The sequence below is a fragment of the Paroedura picta genome, chromosome 11 (assembly GCF_049243985.1).
Source record: "Paroedura picta isolate Pp20150507F chromosome 11, Ppicta_v3.0, whole genome shotgun sequence".
Lineage (NCBI taxonomy): Eukaryota > Metazoa > Chordata > Lepidosauria > Squamata > Gekkonidae > Paroedura > Paroedura picta.
This window is the reverse complement of record NC_135379.1, coordinates 21,997,927-22,020,837: the sequence shown is the minus strand read 5'-3', so window position 1 is coordinate 22,020,837 and position 22,911 is coordinate 21,997,927. Positions and strand designations below refer to the sequence as shown.

Below are 22,911 nucleotides of genomic sequence, written 5' to 3'. Positions count from 1 at the left end.
TTTAACCTTCAAATGTAAGAAGCTCTTAACCTACCTCCTAATCACTTTTCTCAGCCTGGAAACATGTTCTTAAGTGGATGAAGATTTAATATGATTTTTTTAAAATTTAAGTAAGATTACTTTTTTCTGCTCCACTTTTAACCATTTAATAGGCTTTAAAAATTGATGGCTCAGCTGTGAAAGCGGGAAAGGGGGACTACCAGGCCATGGGGAAAAAATCACTGGCTCAGTGTTTGTGTGCCAAAAGAACAAAGAGGTAGGGGTGACTGGGAGGCAGGACCAGCAGTGAGAGGACAGGGAGTGGAGCATGTAGAACAGTGTTCCCTCTGTCTAAGCTGTGCATGTGAGCTGCCATTCACTGACACCAGAAGCCCTGTTCAGCAGCAATCTGGAGCCACACTGGGGCTTGCACTGCCCATTGCCCCTTTTAAGCCCAAAGCAGTTATATTCTGTACAGCAGGGGTAATTAACCTGTGATCTTCCAGATGTGCATGGACTACAGTTTCTATGAGCTGGCAGGGGCTCATGGGAATTGTAGTCCATGAACATCTGGAGGACCACAAGTTGACTACCCCCACTGTACAGGATGTGAACTGCTCCACTCAATAGGGGGAAAAAGATAAAGGGAACATTGATGAGGACCCCATCCCACATACCTTTACCCTGTTCTCTGAGTCTTCCACTATTGAATCACATGTGTGTCAACAAAAAGCCACTGACATTCAAAGGCTGTCCAGGGGAAGATTCCTCATGCAGAAATGGTCTTTGTTCTACAGCTTTTTTTCTACTCAGGGTATCTCTTCTACTACCTTGAACTGTGATTTTGACCATATGAAGATCCACCAACCTTTTACAGCAAGCTTCTAATGTGGCAGTGGAGACAATGTGGCTTGCTAAGAATGACACTGAGGAAAGGTCTGAATTTCTGAAGATAGTGCATTCCCCTGTTGTAAACCAGAGAAAGATCTGGAAATCATTGGAAGACAATAAACACAATTGCACATTATGCCATTTTTACAGTTGCTTTTCATAGCTGATTTGCTCTTGAGACATCATGCCTGCTTCTGAAGCATGAAACCACAGAACCACAATCAGCTGATTTCATAATTTACTTCTTCCTGTCTCTCTGGATAGCCAAACTAAAACAGGGGAGAAAAACCCCAAAGCCCACCATTCTTAATTTAAACCACCTGTCCAAGATGCATGCTTGTAGACACCATGGGTGTAATCCGGTTACATTAAAATCAACAATTGGCTTCAACAAGAGGTTGATTGCATCCATTATCTTTTTAAGCAGTTTTTTTTTTGGGGGGGGGGGAATAACTCCATGGATCTCTCCACCTTAACCTCAGTTTTCATTAAGGTAGTTTATGACTTGGTACACAACAGTGTTATCTGTTTTGCATTCTAACTTGCAGGGAGATTGAATGATTGTATTTGTACTTAGTAATTCACTGTGATTTCCTGTAATTGGATTGCCTTTGTGTAGATATTAGAACTTAATGATGATGGGAAACAAATGGTCTGATTTCTTTGCCTGGATTGTAGATGACGCCTGCACGACATGTGGTAGGTATGGCCCAGTTGTCTTGTATACCAGCCTGCCAAAGGCTGCATCATTTCTTCATTTGCCACTTTCCATTTTAGCAGAAACCACTTTCATTCTCTTCAATACTGCATTTACATGGCTCTCTTTTGAATTCCAGTTGCAAGACTTGCTGCACAAATGATATATGTTGTGTTGTAGTGGTGTGGACCTAATCTGGCTATGGGCTTTGTTTGTGAACCCGTGAGAATCCCCAGAGACAGGACTAATTTCATCCAGAAGAGGCAGGGCAACAGCACCATATTTTGTTAAGTGTGGCACCCAGTGGCATTTCCTTTATATGTTATGTGTGTCCCTTTTGTGCTCTCTTGGGTTACCAAAGTCATCCCTGTACATTCTCTGCAAATGAGAATTTTAACTCTATAAAATAAGACTACTATTTCCTATCAGTCTGAATCCTGGCAGGCAGGCAACCCCAAAGAATTTCATTCCAATTGGGATGGGAGAGACTAACATCCAGAAATACCTTTCCATTGAATATTTTTTAACAAAAACAAGGTTTTTAAAAAATATTTTAAAAGAACCTCTTTGTACCTACTTCACTTTGGATTGGAAATAATGGACATCAGATATGCATCTTTCCTGGTGAGCCATGGTCCCCTGGCTATTAGCTGAAATGATTTTGATGGGGGTTTGTCACTGGCTTCTTGCATTTATGTAAATCCTTTACCAGCCTAGAATAACAATGATTTAACATAGAGAAATTGCTTAATGGTTGCATGTGATTAATCATGAACAAATGATTGAATAATATTTCCTTTCTCTTGATTGCTAGAATCCTATTTGGGGGGGGGCTCTATCTCTGGAGAGTTATTGATGGTCATTGACTAATTGTGGACAAGAAATAATATTAGTAGTCCATTACAGTCTGATAAATATTCCATGTGCACACGACATGTGCAAAGTGCTCTATATTCTGAGCATGTATGCCAATGATTCGTTCATCAGAGCTGCCTTGTTACCACAACTCTGCAGATACTGATAATTAATCAACTGCAACGAATCTTTACAGAGTAAACATATCCACTGCGCATTAAGAATGCTTGTGTTTCATTTTGCTGGGAGGAGTTTCTGTAAACATATTCATGCCAAACTGTCTTGGCAAAGAAGACATCTGAATATGGATCCAAATCCAAGTCTGACACTCTAACCACTGAATCCCAGTGTCTCTCATAAATCTGCATAGGATCAGCCTGCACAACAGATGTTCAAGATGTACTTGCCTGTGCTATTCTAAGCCCCCAGCATTATACCACCAGTGCTTTCTTTGTATGAACTGGCATGGCTTGTGAGATCCAACGTTAATCTCATCTCTGCCATGAACTCTCTAGATGGCCATAGGCAAGCAAAGCTGGGTGCACCCAAATTGGGCCAGCCTGTGGAGCGCCCACCCCCAGGAGCAGGCCGCAAGGTGCACTTGCAGCCTCATGGCCAGATGCTCCCAGGCCATGGAGAGCAGACCACGCCACCCTGCCCAGCCTGACGCTCTGGCAGGCCAGCCACCAGCTTGCATGGCAGCCCAGCCACATGCCGCGAACATCACCTACGCTGCCAACATCCCAGACAGGCAGGATGACGGCGTGAATATCATGGACTCCCTCCCCTAGCGCCCATCCTTGCATCCTTGGGTGCAATGGGCTTTAGGACTAGTTTTCAATATATTTTAATATTTGTTAAACGTTTACGAAGCAGTATGACCATATATCATCATGTCACTCCTTCTCCTCACCAAATGTCCAATGACAGGCCTGGAGGGGGTGGAGAGGGGCCCTGGGTGGCATGTACCCTGCTATGCTCCCCAAACACATTCTGCAAAATGGTGCCACTTCTGGGGTTTCTCGAAGCATGAAGAATGTTTCAGGGGGTTCTCAACGGTAAAAAAAGTTGAGAAAGGCTGATCTATAGCTTTGATCCTGGACTGCACATGCCGCAGATATTCATAGAGGAGGGGGGCCTGCTCTATGTCTGGAAATACCAGGAGACTTGGAGGGGGTGAAGCGGGCAAGATTTGGGCTGGGGAGTGACCTCAGTGGAGTAGGCTGCTATGGAGCCCACCCTCTAAAGCAGTGGTCCCCAACCTTTTTTCGGCTGGGGACCGGCAGGGCAACTGCCCCGCCCACGCATCGTGCATGTGTGGCCGGGCCGCACATCGCACACGTGCGATACGTGGCACGGCCCTGATTCCCTCTCCCCCCCCTCCTGCAGTAAGAAGCTTCCTGGGCTGCAAGCTTGCAGCCTGGGAAGTTTTTTACTGCTGGGGGGGCGGGGACAGGGTACTACGGCCCGGCACCGGGCCGCGGACCGCAGGTTGGGGACCACTGCTCTAAAGCAGCTATTTTCTCCAGGGGAACTGATCTCTGTCCCCTATAATTCCAGGGGATCCCCAGATCTCACCTGGGGATTGGCATCCCTATCACAGAGCAGCCCTGCGTGCTTCACTGTGGTGTAATGTGCTCTAGGAACTAAGCAGCAACCAACGGCAAGTTTCACCGGCCCCAAACAGGATTTTGCAGTGACTTTTGCAGAGCCAGTGTGGCGGACGAAGAGTGGCAGACTCTGCCGGGTTGATTCCCCACTTCTCCACATCCAGCCAGCTGGGTGCTCTTGGGCTGGTCACAGTTCTTGGAGCATTTCTCTCAGAGCTCCCTCTGTTGCAGGGCGAACCTTGTAAACCACTGTGATGAGAGTCCTTCAGGCAGTGAAAAGCGGGATATATATATATATTAAAAAACAGCTCTTCTTGATTAGGCCCTGTGGAACCGGGCGTCTTGCGCGGGACCAGCGTGCAAAAAGATCCGCCTCGACCTAGGCGCACCAGCCCCCGCGGTCCTGCTCGACCCAATCGCCCCGCGGCGGCGGCCCCGACCAGCCACGCGCTCCCTCGCCGGCCAGGCCAGCCCGATCACGCGCGCGGCAGCTGGGCCCCGGGACCGCGCGCAGCCAATCAGCGCCCGCCCTGGCCCTCCCGCCCACCCTCCGGCTGGCTGGCGCGCCTGCGAGGACGCCGCCGCCGCCGCCGCCGCCGCCGCTCGCCTTGCAGGGAAAGGGGCCGGCGGGCTGGCTGCACGGGGCAAGTATGGCTGCCAAGGTAAGTCGGGGAGCGGAGTCGGGACAGCCGCTGGCGCCGCCGCCCTTTTCCCACGCCGCCTCCTCTGCCGCCGCCGCCGCCTTTGCTGGGCGGGGAAGCCGCCGCCTGCCAGAGAGAGCGGCTCCTCGTTGTGACCTCGGGCCTGTCCTTGGGGGCCACCCCTCTACCGGCTCCCGGAGGGGTCGTGGCCGCGCCACGGAAGGCGGTGTGCAGCCCCTCCCCCGTGCCCAGGCCCCACGCTGAGCGCCCAGCCGAGAGGTGCGGGGTGGGGACGGACGGGACGCATGCCTGGACATCGCCTTGCCCTCGGGCCCGGAGATGTGGGAAGTGGGTGTGCTCGGGAGGCACCTTCCGACGCACGGGGGGCTCCCTGCGCTGCCATGAGCGCCCCCCTCCCCCGGGACTTGGAACAGGACCCTGTCAGTCCTGCTCTGCAGGGACTGTGCATGAGCTGGCAGATTGAGGGGGTTTGGTAAGACGCCCCAGAGTTACGAAGCGACTTTGAAAGCCTGTTTCCACCTGTGCTCTCAGCGCCCCGCAAGGGACTCGGTTCAGGGACCGCCTGCCTTCCACACTTGGCAACTAGACCAGGGATAGTCAACCTGTGGTCCTCCAGATGTTCATGGACTACAATTCCCATGAGCCCCTGCCAGGGGCTGGCAGGGGCTCATGGGAATTGTAGTCCATGAACATCTGGAGGACCACAGGTTGACAACCCCTGAACTAGACAACATAGCCTAATCGTTTCACCTTCCTCTGTGGGAATGGCAGCTTGCTTGAAAGCACTCTGCCGCTGACACTGCCCCAGTACAGTGCCTGTACAGTTGACACAAAGGTCAGGCTCGTGCAAGGACTTTGGTTGGACCAGTGATAACCGCCTGATTCTTTGACTGTTTTCCAAGTTGGTACACTGAAGACTGGTTGTCACCCGAAAGAGCAGAGTGGTAAAAATGTTGAACTAAAAGCAACCCTTCTCCCCCATATTTTGCCATTATAGGTGCCAATTCCATCTCCCCTAATGCTAGTAAGGCACAGGCTTCAAAAGGCCAGAATCAGATAGTTGGCATGCACTGCTGCTCCTGTGAGTAGAACACTGTGACTACTGACAATCCATTGTTCATCCCCACACATTATTTTTCAGTAGGTCACTGGCTCAGGCCTCCTTTTTTATTTTGGAATGTAGAATTACAGCCTGATTGTGCATACCATTGCCTTCCTTCTGTCTTAATTTGCAAAGGAAGGGATGCAGTTACAACCAGTCAAACAGTGAAAATGCAGATTAAGTCAAATGCCTCTATTTATTTAGCGGGTTGAGTTTGTAAGAGCACCATCTTAAGAGGATATTCACTTTACACGACTCATCATTCATGTTAAAAATGACTAGACAGCAGCAATAAAACTCAAAATGTTTTATATGGTACACATTTTATTAGATTGTTTGGAGAATGCATTCTAGTTTGTCAGCGTAGTCATATACAAAACTTTTCCAGTCTAAGCTGATCAGTTTCAGTAGGCTTGTACTACTGAAAGTGCAAGTCATGTTTATTTATTTTTATTCATTTTGTTACATTTCCATATGGCCCTCCCTCATGCTCAGGGCAGTTTACAATAATAACGTTCATCCTAGTCCCAACTAAACTGGGGATGTGGGTGGAAGAATTGTAGCAGAATTTTCCTATGTGGGAATTTCCACTGTGGGAAAATTTCCACCCCCTACATATGTTAATATAGTCCCTTTATCTATGATTGTCAGGGCTGTTATGCTGCAAATCCATTATGTTAAATGGGCTAAATGTACAAAGCATGGACAAACCCCAGCACGTGTGCACCCCAGGCGTCTTCCGGATGTTTGGCCGAAAATGTTCTTCTCTTCTTCCCACTTCCCAACCAACCTATTTTTAGCTGCTCCCTAGCTATAAGTTTCCCCTCCATCTCTCCCCAGATTCAGGTGAGGATTTTCCTGCAAATCTACAGGTGCCCCTAGGTTTGTCTCTCCTTAACCCAGTATGTGGATTTTTTTGATCCATACCCTGTAGCCTACTTCAGAATTAGATATATGATCTCAGGAATTCTCAAAATATATGGAAAGTGGTCCTGTGTAGGTATCAGTGTGTTTACACTTAGGTATATCTTCTCTGTAAAGATATTGCTTACAAGTACATGGGCATGGGCACATGACTTGTACATGATGATGGGGGGCTTTGATTGGTCAGTTTTCCCGTATTAACTACGCACATCAAAGTATGGGATTGAAACATGTTATTAATGTACAGCACAATAATTCCTAAAGAGGAACACTTTCTATAACAGTAGTTTACATACTAACCTATGTTTATTTTTTATACAAGATTATCCTGCCTTTCAGACAGTTTGGTGTAGTGGTTAGGAATGCGGACTTATAATCCGGCGAGCTGCGTTCGATTCTGTGCTCCCCCACATGCAGCCAGCTGGGTGACCTTGGGCTTGCCGTGGCACTGATAAAACTGTTCTGACAAAGCAGTAATATCAGGGCTCTCTCAGCCTCACCCACCTCACAGGGTGTCTGTTGTGGGGAGAGGAAAGGAAAGGTGAATGTAAGCCGCTTTGAGACTCCTTTGGGTAGAGAAATGCAGCAGGAAACCCTGGACTTGTTCAGCTATCACATGCTCAATCAAATTGCTCAAGAATGGTACATTCCAGATTAGTCAATAATTATTCAAATCTTTGGGGTCCAGGTAGATTTCTTCAGGAGTGGAAGGACTGCACTTTGTTTTAGGACTGAAGCAACCACCCCCTCTCTCAAGGAGACATTAACTACCTCTCAAAATCAATCAGCCAGCACCTGCCCTAGCAGCTTTAAGCAACCCGGAAGGACAAAGGTCATAGAAGCAGGTGGTAGGCATCAAACATCCTGGGATCTGATCTGAAAAGTATCCAAAACAACCCTTGCATTTGCAGGCTTTACTGGCTACATCAATGGTATTGCAGACTAATCCCATCCCAGTCCCAAATATGTTATAAAATACATGCATGTCCAGTAAAAAGATTCCAAATGAATAAAGGTAAGATTCCAAATGAAATGCAACTAGTGGTAGAATATAATGATGTTTTGAACATAAATCTTTACTGGGTCCTCCTAGTATTCTCTCCAGTTACCTGTGAGGACCCATCCATGGTGAAATTCTAGATATTAGAATGAGTGGTCATTCGGGAGATAAGAGAAGTTCCTTCTTTTTAATTGTCTAATAGTAACATTCCTCCTTTACTATATTGTACAAAATAATTCAGATTATGAACCAGCTGCCAAAATAATATTTTTCCATTCCATTTGATTTGTTAATGTTCACAGACCAGAAGCAAATAGAGAAAGATACAAAATGCATAATTATAAATACAGCATTTACGTTATAGCCTATCAATATTAAATGCCATAGCCCAAAAATATTACCACTGCAAGAGTTGCATGAGTATCAGCTAACAGTTTAGTTACAATCTCCAGCCCTGAAGCAGGAGTCCACTTTTGAAAGTAAACTGTAATTCACTTGTCTCGAGCAATACTATATTTAATACTGTCCATCTGGCTAAGGATTCTGGGGGAGAGTCAGGGCAGTCATCCATTGAGGAAGAGCTGGGTATCATCTACATATTGATGGCAACGCAGCCCAAACCTCTGCACCAGCTGAGCCAGAGGGCGCATAAAGATGTTAAATAAGATAGGAGAGAGGAATGCTCGTGGGACTCCACATATGAGCTGGTGATGGTTAGATACTCTCTCTCCTATTGCTACCCTCTGTCCATGACCCCGGAGGAAGGAAACCAGCCATTTAAGGGCTGTTCCCCATAACCCAGCATCGGCTAGGTAGTGAAGTAGGAGCTCATGATCGACTGTGTCAAACGCTGCTGATAGTTCTAATAGTACAAGCAGCACTGACCCGCTTCGGTCTAGCTGGCGTCGGAGGTCGTCCGTCAGGGCGACTAGCACTGTCTCTACCCCATGTCCAGGCCGGAAGCCCTACTGAAATGGGTTAAGGGCTGAAGTTTTCTCCAGGAATGCTGCTATTTGGTCCACAGCACAAAGTGATCATGAGCTTCATCGACTTGGAATGTCATGTTGGTGTTGCAGTAGCAAAGGCATTCTCCACCCTCCTTCCTGCATTAGGTTTTCCTCAATGACCTGCATTTCTGTTTTTAAAGGACACTTCTGATATTAAATTATATGAGATTGCAAGTCAAGTAAATCCAGTGGCACTTTGAAGATCAACCAAGTTTCATTCTGGGCATAAGCTTTTGTGTTCAAATGCATTTACTTCTTCAGATACTGAGTAAAGATCAGACCAGAGATGTGAAAATGAATAGATCTGTTACCATGGCCCCATATAGCTAGTCCTCAGTTTTATACTACAGAAGTTGAGCCAATGTATCACATTCTTTCTTAACTTTCCCATGCAATTATAAAGGCTGAAAACCTCTTAAGTGAAACCATTCAAAATTCTTTCATTCTGAATGCTAGTGTGCCTTTAAACATAACTTAGTTTGTGTTTTGAATGTTTAATTGGTACCCTCGTTTATGGTATCCTGTAACAGTGGCTGGAATTTGGTGATGTTGTTCATTAAATTAATGTCATAAATGAGCTGGGACTTTTAGTGTGGAAAAATATTTCTTGAAACAGATTGTTACAAACAATTTTTTAAAACATTAGCTCAGTTTTAGAAGTGTGTCCAAACCACAGGTTAGAGAAGATTGAAAATGAGTTCTGGGCTTGCGTTCATCTTCCTTCCATTGTGTTCCTTCCAGTTTCCTTTTGTAACACAAACCGTGGTTTGTTGGCATTTCCAAATAGATGATTTCTGATTGGAGCTTCTTTCTCTTCTAATCAGAAACTATGGAGTGGTTTTGTGATTCTTGGTTATGATTAATTTATTATTATATTATATTATTATATTTTCATTTATACCTGCCTTTCTCAATGGGACTCAAGGCAGATGATAAGTATAAAAACTTCTTGGTCAATTAATAAGTGGATTACAAAGAAAGCTCACCAATTTGGATGTCATAGCCAGCTGTGAAAAGGGAAATCCAGAACGAGCAGATAGGCCAGTGGCTTATTTTCAGTCCTCTAAATTATGGTTGGGCAATGTGCTAATGATTATTTTAGCATTACGTTATGTTTCGTGAAAATTGGAGTAAACTGAATAATTTTATTCGCATACATGGGACCACGTGGTTCCTCAAAAGAAACAGCCTCTGTATACAGAAGAAGTTGTTAGTTGCACTGATTCTCCCGCCTCCCCCCAAGAACTCCACTTAGTCCCCTATTCCAAGGGTAGTCAACCTGTGGTCCTTCAGATGTCCATGGACTACAATTCCCATGAGCCCCTGCCAGCAAATTGGAGTTGTAGTCCATGGACATCTGGAGGACCACAGGTTGACTACCCCTGGCCTATTCTATTCCTGTGGGTGTGATGACACTATGGAACAAAAGGGCTGCAGAAGGAATAAGAATCAGGATAGTCCCACCTGACAAAATCTGCAAATGGCTGGAAGTTGTGAACGTATATTGAAGCAGACAGAGACAAATTGTGCATTTCCAGGATTGTGAAAACAAATGGAATGCCACTGGGAGACCATTTAGACTGAAGTTTGATGTGGCTCTTTGAAAGATCAAATTTGGTTTGTGCAGAGATTCTGTTTTGATCTAGCCTAACAATGTTGCTTTTTTCACCTCAGCCAAACAATGGATCGGTGAGTTTGTGTTTTTTTCCCTGAGATCTTTTCTGTCTCTGTCACCATGCAGCATGCTTGCTTTTTAATTTATTCATTCATTTTTTAAATCATCTGCCTCATGTGAATAAATTTGACTATATAGCAAGTGAAATGTTGCTTAATGCATAGCAGAAAAGCAGGATTTTTTTTACTCTATTTTTCATACTTCTCTTTTTTTTACCCCCCAAAATATGGATGTATTGGATTTCCAAAGTTCTGCTTGGTATCAGTATTGAATTTTTAGGAATCTGTATTGAATTTGTATACACTTTATCTACAGCACATTCAAGATGTCTATAGGCCTACACAACTGTGCCAAAGATATTTCTGGCCCTGGAACTGTACCCATTACAGTGTAATCCTAAACAGAGTTATCTCCTTATGAGTCCATTGAAAAAACTAACAGTTTGACTTCAATTGCAACACAAAACTGTTGATTGCGAAGAGACATTACTCAGAGTAGGTTATTTTGAGATTACAGCATGAATTACTGTTCTGTGCAAGCTTTTAGTGAAATTGCTGCAGACACCAACTTCTGGTCTTGCTTCTGCAGAACATACTTTACTGTCTCTGTCACCATTTTGCATGCCTGAATCACCATTTTGACAGATACTTCAAAGTCCTGGAGTGGCCAGACTGTAGCTCTCCAGTTGTCCATCAGGGGTGCATAGTAATTGTAGTCCATGGACATCTGGAGAGCCACAGTTCGGCCATCCCTGCTCCAAACCATCCACAGCACATGACATTGTAAGGTTAATTAGCCTGCCTATTTCAATTGTTCATATAACTGTGATGTAGCATGAACTTCATTGCATGTGTGTTGCAATAAACTGTTTTGTTTTTTTAAAATCTTGCGCAAATTTCATCTATCAGATTATTTTTGATTAGGATGTTTTGAGTCTAGCAGATGAGTTGAGTAAACAAAGCTGTTAATGGTCTTTAAAGCATATGGTCCTTGTTCTGACCCTGACAACCTCAGACATGAGTGGACGGGATTGCAGCTAAGCATTGATGAGAAATTGCTCAGAGAATACATGGCCTCATTAAATGAGTTCAGGTCTTCTAGGCTAGATTAATTATAGCCTAAAATGCTAAAAGAATTTGCTGATGCACCACCTTTTGTGGTACCTTTTGCCTTTTATCTTTGAGAAATTTTGGATGATTGGAGATGTACCATAAGACTGGCATTTCACTGGAGATTAACTATATTGTCCTGATCTTCAAAAAGGGCAGGGTGGGAAAGAGTCAGTGAATCTATGGATTGGTCACTCCAACTTCAGTATTAGGAATCATAGAGTTGGAAGGGGCCATACAGGCCATCTAGTCCAACCCCCTGCTCAACGCAGGATTAGCCCTAAGCATCCTAAAGCATCCAAGAAAAGTGTGTATCCAACCTTTGCTTGAAGACTTCCAGTGAGGGGGGGCTCACCACCTCCTTAGGCAGCCTATTCCACTGCTGAACTACTCTGACTGTGAAAATTTTTTTCCTGATAACTAGCCTATATCGTTGTACTTGGTTTAAACCCATTACTGCGTGTCCTCTCCTCTGCAGCCAACAGAAACAGCATCCTGCCCTCCTCCAAGTGACAACCAAGAGGGCTATCATGTCCCCTCTCAATCTCCTTTTCTCCAGGCTGAACATTCACAAGTCCCTCAACCTATCTTCATAGGGCTTGGTCCCTTGGCCCCAGATCATCAGGAAGAAAGTAATCAGCCTGTACAGTCTTGAAAACAGTGTAGGGATTAATAGATTCCAGCATGGAATTTGTCAGTTATAAATTCTTGGAAGACAAATGTTGCTGTGTTTTTGATCAGATTACCAGAATAATGGATTACATAGAATCATAGAGTTGGAAGGGACCTCATGGGTCAATAAATTAATTACATGAATTAATGTATTGGATTTATATGACCACTCCCAGATACCGGCTTGTTACAGTTTACAACACATAACATTAAACAAATTTGTAACATTAAACAAAACAGTTAAAACAATTAAAATATATAAAGTGCTTAGGATTCTAGTACCACTAGTACATGCTTACTTGCAGATGTTATTTATTTTCCATTTATTCCAAGGGGAGAGCTCTTACAGTTTCTGGTAGGCTCTTATAGGAGGGGGGCAGGTCAATGTTAATCCATAATTCATTGCCTTGATTTCAGCAAAAGATTTTAGAGTCCTTTAGTTAGCCATAATATTTAGCCATTATGCTCCTATTCTCTCTTGTAAACCTAACTCATAAAGTGCACTATTGAATTGCAACCAGCTCATGTGACCCTATGAAGTTCTACCTCCTGGGTTTTTCAAGGCATGAGATAAGCAGAGGTGGTGTGCTATTCCAGCTGCCCCAGTCCACCTTAGTGTTCTTCCGTCCAAGTGGCAGACCCCGCTAAGCTTGCAGGCTGTAATGAGATCACACCAGGTTGGGCTGTTAGGGCCAATAAACTTAAGCTACCTTGAAACTGTTTGTTTCTTCAAATATATGGTACACTATCAGAGATGTCCTAAGTACATCTACTCAGAATTTTACTCAGGTGCATTCACTGGGACTTACTCCCAGGGTAAAGTTTTGAAAAGTGCAATGTCTGTTACTTATACTCTCCAGGAGTATTTGGTCTATGTCCAGCACAACATATTGCTTTATTGTATTTGATGATATAAGCTCCCCAAATTCTCTGACTTAACTGAATTGAACATCTTGCCATTTGATTGCTATTCTTACAGGCTTCATCTCTCTCTTTGGAGCAGTGAACTCTATGCATTATTCGTTCATACTACTTCATATTGTCTACAGACAACACACATAAGACCTGTTCAGCCAGTACAGGTGCCGTTTGAAACTCGGTCTCTCTCTGTGGGTGACAGGGATACCTGACCCTGCTTTATGCTGAGTCAGACTTTTGGTCTCTCCAGGTCTGTGTGGCCTATTCTGATGGCCAGTGGCTCTCCACAATCTCAGGTAGAGTTTCTTTTTTTAAACAGGAGATTCTGGGGATACTGGGTCCTTCTATGTGTCTAGCGGTTGCTCTGCCACTGAACTACAAAGGCATCATGGGTGCATGGAAAGAGCAACTTGTATATCACTTCCATGAAAGTGATGGACGCAGAATTACAGTTGGTAGATACTGTAGAATGCAACACCATTTAGAATGATCTCATGTAAAATAATATTGAGCTGAAAGACTTAAAAAAATATTTTTTGCCCTGGCAAGACTGAGCACATATAGTATAATACAGTGGTTAGCATCTGGCTAAGACCTGAGAATCCTGGCCTCAGCGCCTCACTTGACTGTGAAGCAGCTCACTGGGAGAGATGGAGTTAGGTGCTCCAGTTCAGCCTACCTCTGGGGGTTGTTAGGATGCTAAAATGTGGTTGGGAGAAACAGGTATGCTGTCCTTAGCCATTTAGGATAAAGAACAGACCAGAGTGATAGCTTTTTTATTTCCTACCCTTTAGTACATCTAGTTACACCCCCCATTTGTAGGCTACTTTACCTGAAAGTGTGTTCTTGCAAGGAACCAGCCTTTTCTAATCATACCTGTAGCAAGTAGTCCTTGTATTTCTCCTACTGGAGAACACAGGGTTTTGAGAGGGCCATCTTTCCTGTGGTGTGGGCACTGCTCAGACACAAGAAAGCATTCACAATTTCCTGAGTGCTGTGCTCCCCCTTCAAAACAGAGGCTTTCATTGATTATGTCATTGCAGGAAGAGCCCTAACTGGGTTGGGACCAGGATCTGTAGCTCATTTAGGAGAATAATGGCTAATCTTGTACAGGTGCAGAGCTCATGGCAGATTAAGCATTAGAGATTAAGCTTTTAACACTGCCATCCTCAGGAAAGACTAGAATAGCTTCATTTACTCTGATGGAGGTGTTAAAGGACAAAGGATTGTGACCCCAACACAATGGGAAGGACAGTTTGTGTTTGAATGTTTTCATAGGTTTAAAACTCTTCCAAAAATTGGTCCACAACAGGACTGTAAAACCTACAATTGACTAGCCTGTACTGTTTTCTGTTCTATATTGCTATCTTGTGTCAGCTTCATAGTTCTGCATATTCAACATGCAATTTTAAAACTTGTGTAAAAACAGTCTTTGAACGTGCAAAGGGCATTTTTAACAATGTATTGGAACTTTAGGAACTTTTCAGATATGGTGTAGCCTCTAACCAGTTTTGCCTTTCTTTGGCACTAACAGCTGAATAGGAATAATTCTAGAAACAGAAAAAAAAAATGACCGCTGACATGTGAAGCAGGTGACAGGCTTTTAAGAGTCTGCAGTGCAACATGTTTTCCCCCTCTAGTTTGATAAAGTTGCATCTCTTCCCCCCCCCCCCCCCATGAAAAAGAAAGCCATTCACAATTTAAGTTAAGTACAGTGTGGCCAAGTGCATCAGAGACATGGAAATAAACCGTTTTGGAGGGGATCAGGTGACTTCCTGAGACATCTCATACTTGGATAGTGATTTTGCATTTCTGTTTAGCTCTCCCTCTTTGAGAAAGGAAATCCATTTAATGCACCGCAAATCCTTAAATGAAGGATAAAGAGGAACATCTTTATATAGATGTGCTTGTGTCTTTGAGTATGAGGAATGTCTCATTTCAACCCGTGAGTTGGGCACAATTTTCTTTTACTCATTTAGAGCAGTGGTGCCCAACCTTTTTATTGCCGGGGACCACTCAACGCCTTTTACTGAGGCCCGGTGGGGGGGGTAGTTTACTCCTCTACTCTCAACCACTGCCCTAGCGCTCTCTGATCGCTATGGTAATGTTTAAACATCCCTTCAAAATAAGATACAGACACACCACAACAATGAAGTATGTTGTAAAGGGCTGGGGGGGATGACGTAAAGGGCCGGGGGGGGGGGAGAGAAGGCATCCTTCGGAGTCCACCTTCAATTAGTCGAAGGACCACATGTGGTCCGCAGCCCACAGGTTGGGGATCGCTAATTTAGAGTACCCAAAGAGATGGCCCGATCTCATACATTTGCCTGCCCTTTGTGTAACTGTCTTTTTCTAGAGTGACTAAAGAGTATTGCACAGTTATTTTATTTAAGGTGTAGTAAACATCTGCCTTAAAGGGTGTGATTAAGTGTGATTAATCCCTTGTTATTCAGTTGATTGATATTTAATGGGAAAGCTTCTTTCTTCTAAGTCAGAACATTGGGTCGCTGTCTTTATCGACAGGCAGTAACTCTGGAGGAGAGAGTTTGTCTGAGGTCTTTTTACGAAGATGTTAGTGCTTCAGCGTTGGACATTCTGTATGAAAAACTGTTGTTGTACCCCCATCTTCAAGGGCAAATATCTCTAGTCGGCACCTGATGTCCTGCAGGGGCAATTTGAGCGTTGGAGGGAAGGTGCTTTGACTACTGTTGATCCCCAAAATGGGTTGCCAGAAAATTCTGTTTCCACGGATATCTTTACAGCCCTTTTGGCCTATAGGTTGGTTTTGGGAAGAACAGGCAATGTTAGTAAGATGGGCAGCTTTGGATCATGACTCTTTGATTGCTGAATTCCTTAACGGAATCGTAGCTTAGCACATTTGGTTGGAGACAAGTGCTGTTAAACCACTCAGGAACATTCAGTGTTGGTTGGAAAGGGCTGTCAGGTTGCAGCTGACTAAAGGTCATAGGGTTTTCAAGAGATGATTTTTCATTACCTGCCTCTGCAGCAAGCCCAGGCCTCCTTGATGGTCTCCTGTCCTTATTAACCAGGGCTACACTGCTTTGTTTACAAGATTTGAGAGGGGTGACCTAACCAGCAGAAACCAGGTCATGCAGAGTAGGCTGGGGGGGGAAATTGGAGCGAGTTTCCTTGGTGAAGTCAGTTATCCTTGGTTGATTCATGCTGCTCCAGTAACTTTTTGTAAATTGCTTTAGGTCACTTTTATCATTACTGGATACTGAAAGGTAAATTGATATTAGCATTTGGTACATAACTGACAAAATTATAGTGGGCTAGATCCAGATTAATTCTTTGAATGCATTCCTGCTTCCCCTTCACACTGTAGCCCACTGATACCCATGAATCACTGCTCCTGGGGGATCAGGGCGCCAGACTAATGTCACAAGGGGGGGGGAGGAAAGGCTCTACAGCAGAAGGGAGTTGGTAGAAATTGACAATCTAGATCCAGTCCATTTTCTTAATAATCATATGTTTTTCCTTCATGTTTTTGTGTTGCTCTGTTCCTTTAGTGCCAAGGGAGAAAACTTAATAAGGGGTTGATTCCCCCCCCCACATGCTTGGCAGCTGGTGGCATGATAATTGCAACCCCCCCCCCCTTCTCCTATTTTATGACTTATTTTGGAGTCTTTTTAACCCTTCCTTTCTGATTAGTAAAATACAGCTTTTGCTTGGGCACTTAAAAGCACTGACAGCTTCGTGTGAATGTGTTTAGGAATGAAGCATTAGAATGATATTTTCGAGAAATAAAGATGTTATTTGAATCTCTCCTGTGTTTGAAAAGTATCCCTCCATCTCAGTCATTTCCTGAGGTATGAAGTTGCCCTTGTAGAAGTAGTTTATTTTGGAATAAAAGAAATGAAACTGTAGCTTTGTTAAAACACTAAAAAGAAAGCTGCCAGTACATTTTTCATAACATTTTAAAATAATTTCATGCTCTTTACAGTACCGTAGAAGCCCACAGCTGAGTCATATACTTTATCAAAAAACTGTTACTTTGGCCTGCATAAATGGTGGCAAAATAGGATGAAATTGCTTATAAGATGTAGGCTGACTGGCATTTATCTTTTCTCATAACCCCCCTCCCCAACCAAGAAAATAGCACTTGGAAGTGGGGTGTGTGTGTGTGAACATAGGAAAATGTTCAGGTTTGAAAAGATAAGAGAGGGGAAAATAGATTCTGTGAGTCTAGGCAATACCCCTTTAAGTTCGGAGCAGCAAGTAAGTTATGAATCCTGGGGGGGGGGGGGATGTGATTGTTGGAGGAGGTGGGTTATAAAACAATCCTTAGGTGTAATAACCTTGATCCTTTGGAATAGCCTTCAAGCTTCGTTAGTGGATTTTGTAGATTTCATGCTTTATTTATTTAGGAAATGGGGTGATATGACTTTTGCTCTAAAAAAAGTATCAACTCAGACCTTTTCAATAGTGTCATGGTTCTAAAGAACATGAACCCAGCTTTTTTACACCTTCTTTCCAGTTTCTAAAAGGTGAGAGAATTTGACTATACCTTTGAACACATGAAACTGCCTTATACTGAATCAGATTATTGGTCCTTCAAGACAAGTATTGTCTCTCTAAGGCAGAGGTCTTTCTTGTTGACCATTGCCTGGTCTTTCTAACTGGAGATGCCAGGGATTGACCTTGGGACCTTCTGCATGCAAAGCAGATGCTCTACCAGTGAGCCACAGTGCCTCCCCCCAGTTGGCATCCTGGAAGCTCAAAATTAATTCAGTTCTCTTACTGGGCAGGACTTTATTTGTTCTATTTATTTATGTTCAGATCTGTATCCTGTATCTCACAACTTTCATTGCCTCAAGGTGACTTACAATCAAAACCATAAAACAATATCCCATTAAAAAAACCATTAAAATAATAGTACATTGCACAGAGTATCCCACAAGCAAGATGGCGGAACAATAATTTCCCCAACCCAACTCTGCTGAATCCAGCCAGAATGTTATTCCTATCTTAAATTATAATTATAATCCTGGGATGCTCGGATAGGGTGGGACCCCTTGGTAAATACTTAGCTGTATCAACCCAGTGTTTCCATAGTTATGATAATATGAGAGAGCTGTGGCAAACATACATATTTGAAACATGGCAGTTTTCTTTGTAAGTCGCATGTCAGTTTACCAAGATTGTATGTACGCTTGAGTTGAATGTACTGAAGGTAGGATTGTGCTCTTGGCCACAGCTTCATAGCCCTTGTATGTGGGCACGTGTTGCAAGTGACCCATAGATATATTTGTACAGGAGATGTTTCATGCTTACTGTTCTTACCTTGTTGATTCATCTGCAGGGACCTTGTGGGTCTTCTATTATTGCAGCCTATAATAAAAAGCCTGCAGTGGTATAATTCATCTTCCTTTCTGAAGCATCCTTCGACTGAAGCTTTCAAAAGTGGCAGGGTGTTGAACACCCATTTAAAGCCGTCTCCAAGTGTAGGAATTGCCTGTCTTGCGCAGTGTGCTGTGACTAGTCTAAATCTGATTAGATTTTTCACAATTGAAGCGCACTGGGATTTGAATCGTTTCACCATTCCATTAAAATGGCTCTGCTTGTTTGTCACTGGCATCGAGTCAGCTGTGTGCTCCTTTGCTTCATTTTATAATTCTGTCTGTAGTGAAATGTCTGTTTAGATAGAAGGCATTTTATAATCTGGGCAAATCAGTCCCATGTTGATACTGTTTTAAATTTTCTTATTTGAAAAAAGTGAAATGAACATAATAATCAACATGTGGCCATGACCAGCTATTGTATATATGATTATTTATGTATATTCAGAGTTTGCATGTTTGTGTGTATGTCTAAAAGTTTTTCAGGCAGAACCAAAATTACTATTTAAAATGTTTGGGATGACAATGAGTTGTTCTAGGGGATGTTGTTATATATAATTTATCTGATTTAGTAATAATAGTTCCTGCATTTTCCCCTCTTTGGTTTGTTCGGAAGTTTGGACTACCCAGTTGATTAATATTTCCACTAATCCTTGGTTTGGCTGCTTTAACATGATTCACAAGCGTCAATTTGGTACTAGAGCATTTGCAAACAGCTTTTCTGTGAGACCAGTGTCTGTCTGTCTGTTTGTCTGTCACTACCGACATACAACTAAGTAACAGGCATTCCAGAGGGGTGGAGTGAGCATAGAGTTGAAAGACAGGATTGTGTAGAACACCATGCATAGCCTAAAGACAAAGAAAGTGGATAGTTGAGAGAATAGTGCTGAGTTGACAGTATAAGTTAGGAGGAAGAGGTATGTAACGAAGGAAGCTGGATCTGGGCAAATACAGGCAGTGTGTGGTTGTGGGGAAGGATAGAGACAAGCAGAGGACCTTTGGAGACTTGAGAAACGTGGGAGGGCGTCCAAAAGGGCCTGTTGATTTCAACAATCCTACTAAATGGTTGATTAAAGCTTTTCTGCTGTGTACAGTGATATGTAAACAATGTATTTAACTTCATATCAAGATAGAGAGGAGACGACTGAGAGGGGTTCTGATAGCCATCTTCAAGTATTTAAAAGGCTGTCATATAGAGGATGGAGCAGAGTTGTTTTCTCTTGCCCCGGAAGGATGGACCAGGACCAGTAGGATGAAATTAATTCAAAAGAAATTCCATCTAAACATTCGGAAGCAGTTGCTGGCAGTTAGAGTGGTTTCTCAGTGGAACAGGCTTCCTCGGGAGGTGGTGGGTTCTTCATCTTTGGAAATGTTTAAAGAGAGGCTAGATAGCCATCTGATGTAGAGGCTGATTCTGTGAAGTTTCAAGGGGGTGGCAGGTTAGAGTGAATGAGCGATAGGGTTGTGAATGTCCTGCATTGTGCAGGGGGTTGGACTAGATGACTCATGAGGTCCTTTCCAATCCTATGATTCTGTTTTAATGTCCAACTCTGGGTATTTCAGGCTGTATGCTGATCAGTGAGAATAAAGCAAGTCTGTTTTTTTAAAACAGCCATTGCTAACAAATTAGATTTCATTCTGTCTTAGGCTTTACTATAAGGATAATATCTTGGAGGTGAGGTTAGTGAGAACTGTCCTGGCCTGATATTCTATGTTTGGTTTTAAGTTGCCTGCCAAATATGACATCGCAATGGTTTCCATAGCAATCAGCTGATCGCATAAAACTGTCTGAAGCTGGATGTGGGCCCAGGAATAGAAGTAAATTAATGCGAACACCCTCCTCTCACAAAGAAACTGATGTGCCTACAAGTACTCCTAGACAAAAAACAACAACTGTTTACAGAAGGCGAAACAAATCTGCAAAAGCAATTGTTTCAAAACAGAACTTGTATTTCAAAGCTTTCAGTACATGAGCAAATTTTAATTACTGTTAGCAGGAATGTTGAAAATTCTTGATGCAAGATATAATTAACTACCTTTAACAGCTATTTCTGTTGGATTTTCAACCATTCAGCTGCCATCTAATCAAACCCCAATAAACATTAAGAATTTAAGTTTTGTATAATGTGGAAAGAAGCATATCTTATTTCTAAAATGTCATAAAATGATGCTAACAGACTTTCCGTTCACCCACCTCCCCCCCGGGACTTCAGGGTTTTGGGTAAGTATCCAGGGGAGCCATAGCTCTCTCAACCCATTTCCAACCTTGAGTCCTTGGTATAGAAATCTCTCTTTGATATTCAGTATGATTATAGAAGTCCATTTTGTTTAGTCACTTATATTGATTTGAATCCGAAGAGCCATGAATGGCTTACAGGTTGCCACTGCCATCCCATGAGCCCTTGAAAAGGTGCTCCTGAGTGTTAGAAAGGAACCGCTTGGGATGGGGGAGGCAGCAAAGTTTCTGGGCTCTTCCATGCATGAGCAAAAAATGTCTTCCGCTCGTGGAAATAATGCTTTGGAGCCGGCCCATTGCCAATTTCATATATAATTTGGCAGAGGCGTATTTAAAAGCAGAATGGATTTCCCAAGTGCTTCTAGCCTCTTTTTGATTTTGTGACTTGCTTTTCACATTGCTTGTGTGTGCCTCTAAATGGAACACCATGCTGACGCTTTTCATTTTGCTTTTACTTCCAAAGAAAGGTTCTTGACTTTGAGACTTCTTTTGTCCTACAATTTATAGTGCACAATAACACTGTTACTTGAATGTGATGTTGTCTGCTTCCATTATGCAGATGTCTTTTGTTCTTTTCCTTTTTTTTTTAAAGATTGGAGAAATGGATTCATGCATACACATGGATTTGTACCCACTCACACTCCAAGCTACTGAGGTGTAGCATTTTGAATAGACATGAGCAGACAGATTTGATTATAAATACGATCTTTAAAAGTTAACTTCTGTGCTCAATCAAAAAAGAAAACACAACACTGAAACAAAATGCATTTGCCTGTCAGTTATTCCTACATAATTCCTGTCACACAATTATTAGTTGGGACGCTTCATGTATAGGAATTTTTTTCCTTCAGCCCAGTTCCTCCTTCTGCTTATTCATGGCTGTTCAACAAATAGGGAATCTTGATGTCAAATTATTTCAATAATTTTTTTGCAAGTAACTTTGTCTCCTACATATTTTATTGAATTGCATAATAATTATGGTGCTCTGCATGTATTACTTGCATTATTGTAACCTGAGAGTGATTAGTTGGACATATTTTGTCCCCGTCCCCCATATTTGCCTTATACATCAACTTTAGTAGCTTTTCCTGGTGTTCTATAATTCTGTCCATTCCTTGTTTTCTATTAAGGTTACCTCATAGATCAGGCAGTGGTTTCAGATTGTTCTGTCAGTTACGGCAGTTTTTTTCTAGCTTTCCAGTGTACAGTTTGAGAAGACCAATCATCAGTGAGTGACAAAGACTTTTTTTTCTTATTCAAAATGTACTGCCTGTAAAATGCCGTTCCCTTTGACCCTTGCCTGGCGGCTTCTTTGCCCTCTTCTAAGCACTGGGCCAAAACATTTTTACCAAGGATTTGAATTAAGCGGTTGATCTTTTAAAATGGTTTTTACAGTCTGCAAATTGTTTTATGAGAATCAGCTGCTAAGTAATTTATGCTATTTTTAATTATTTTTATTCTGTTTTATGGGTTGGATCCAATCAGCTTTTCTGCTCTTGAAAAAAAGACACAATCACCTTTAACTACCCCAAAAGGCTATGCTAAGAGCTATGAGACTTGCAGCTACAGAAAATCATGTTGGATAGCAAATTTGCTGAGATGGAATGAAAAAGCTGGTTGAATCCAACCTTTTATAAACATTGTACCTTGTAAACTGCCCCAAGAAGGTTCTCCGGAGAGGCAGCATAGAAATTTTGCAAATAAAGATTTCAACTATGTGGTGGTACTTTCAGGAGACAGATTTATGTGGGATATAGTCTTGTAAGTATGCTTAGGAAGCCATGCTGTTGGATGGTTTACATGTTGTAGCTGTGCTGTAATATGCTTTACAAATGGTGTATTTATTTTTACTTATCGAAACTCCTCGTGATTATATTATTCTTACCTATGTTGTTCCTCTGTCAGACTTTGTTTTAGTAGTTTCTGAGTATTAATTTGTAGTACTGCCAAGTTTTGCATCTTCTAAGCTCATGACGTCAGAAGGGCAACTGTTCAGGATGGCAGAGTTTTCTAGACTTCAGATGAATAAACACAGGTCAGGTTTGTATCTGCAGTTCTAGCAGTTGCTGAGCACCAATTATTGTGTGATATGGAATTGATCCTAAAGCTTCTCAGTTCCAATTTCCCATCACATAAAGCCTCAGAGATGGTTTTCAACCAAATGTTAAACTATCATAATGAAAATTAAAAGAGCCCCCCCCCCCCAAAAAAAGA

At 42.8% G+C, this 22,911-nt stretch overlaps 1 protein-coding gene across 3 annotated transcripts in view; it reads left to right on the top strand.

Moving 5' to 3' along the window:
- The first annotated feature begins 4,550 nt into the window (after positions 1 to 4,550).
- SLC25A13 (solute carrier family 25 member 13) overlaps positions 4,551 to 22,911 on the top strand; it is a 110,107-nt gene continuing 91,746 nt past the window's right edge. Inside the window, exons 1-2 of one of the 3 annotated variants that reach the window (XM_077303647.1) lie at positions 4,581 to 4,694; positions 10,402 to 10,416. In XM_077303647.1, coding sequence (XP_077159762.1) covers positions 4,683 to 4,694; positions 10,402 to 10,416 — 27 coding nt within the window. In that variant the 5' untranslated portion in view covers positions 4,581 to 4,682. Of the gene's footprint in view, positions 4,695 to 10,401; positions 10,417 to 22,911 lie in introns of all 3 variants that reach the window. The other 2 variants (XM_077303648.1, XM_077303650.1) reach the window with 2 other exon arrangements.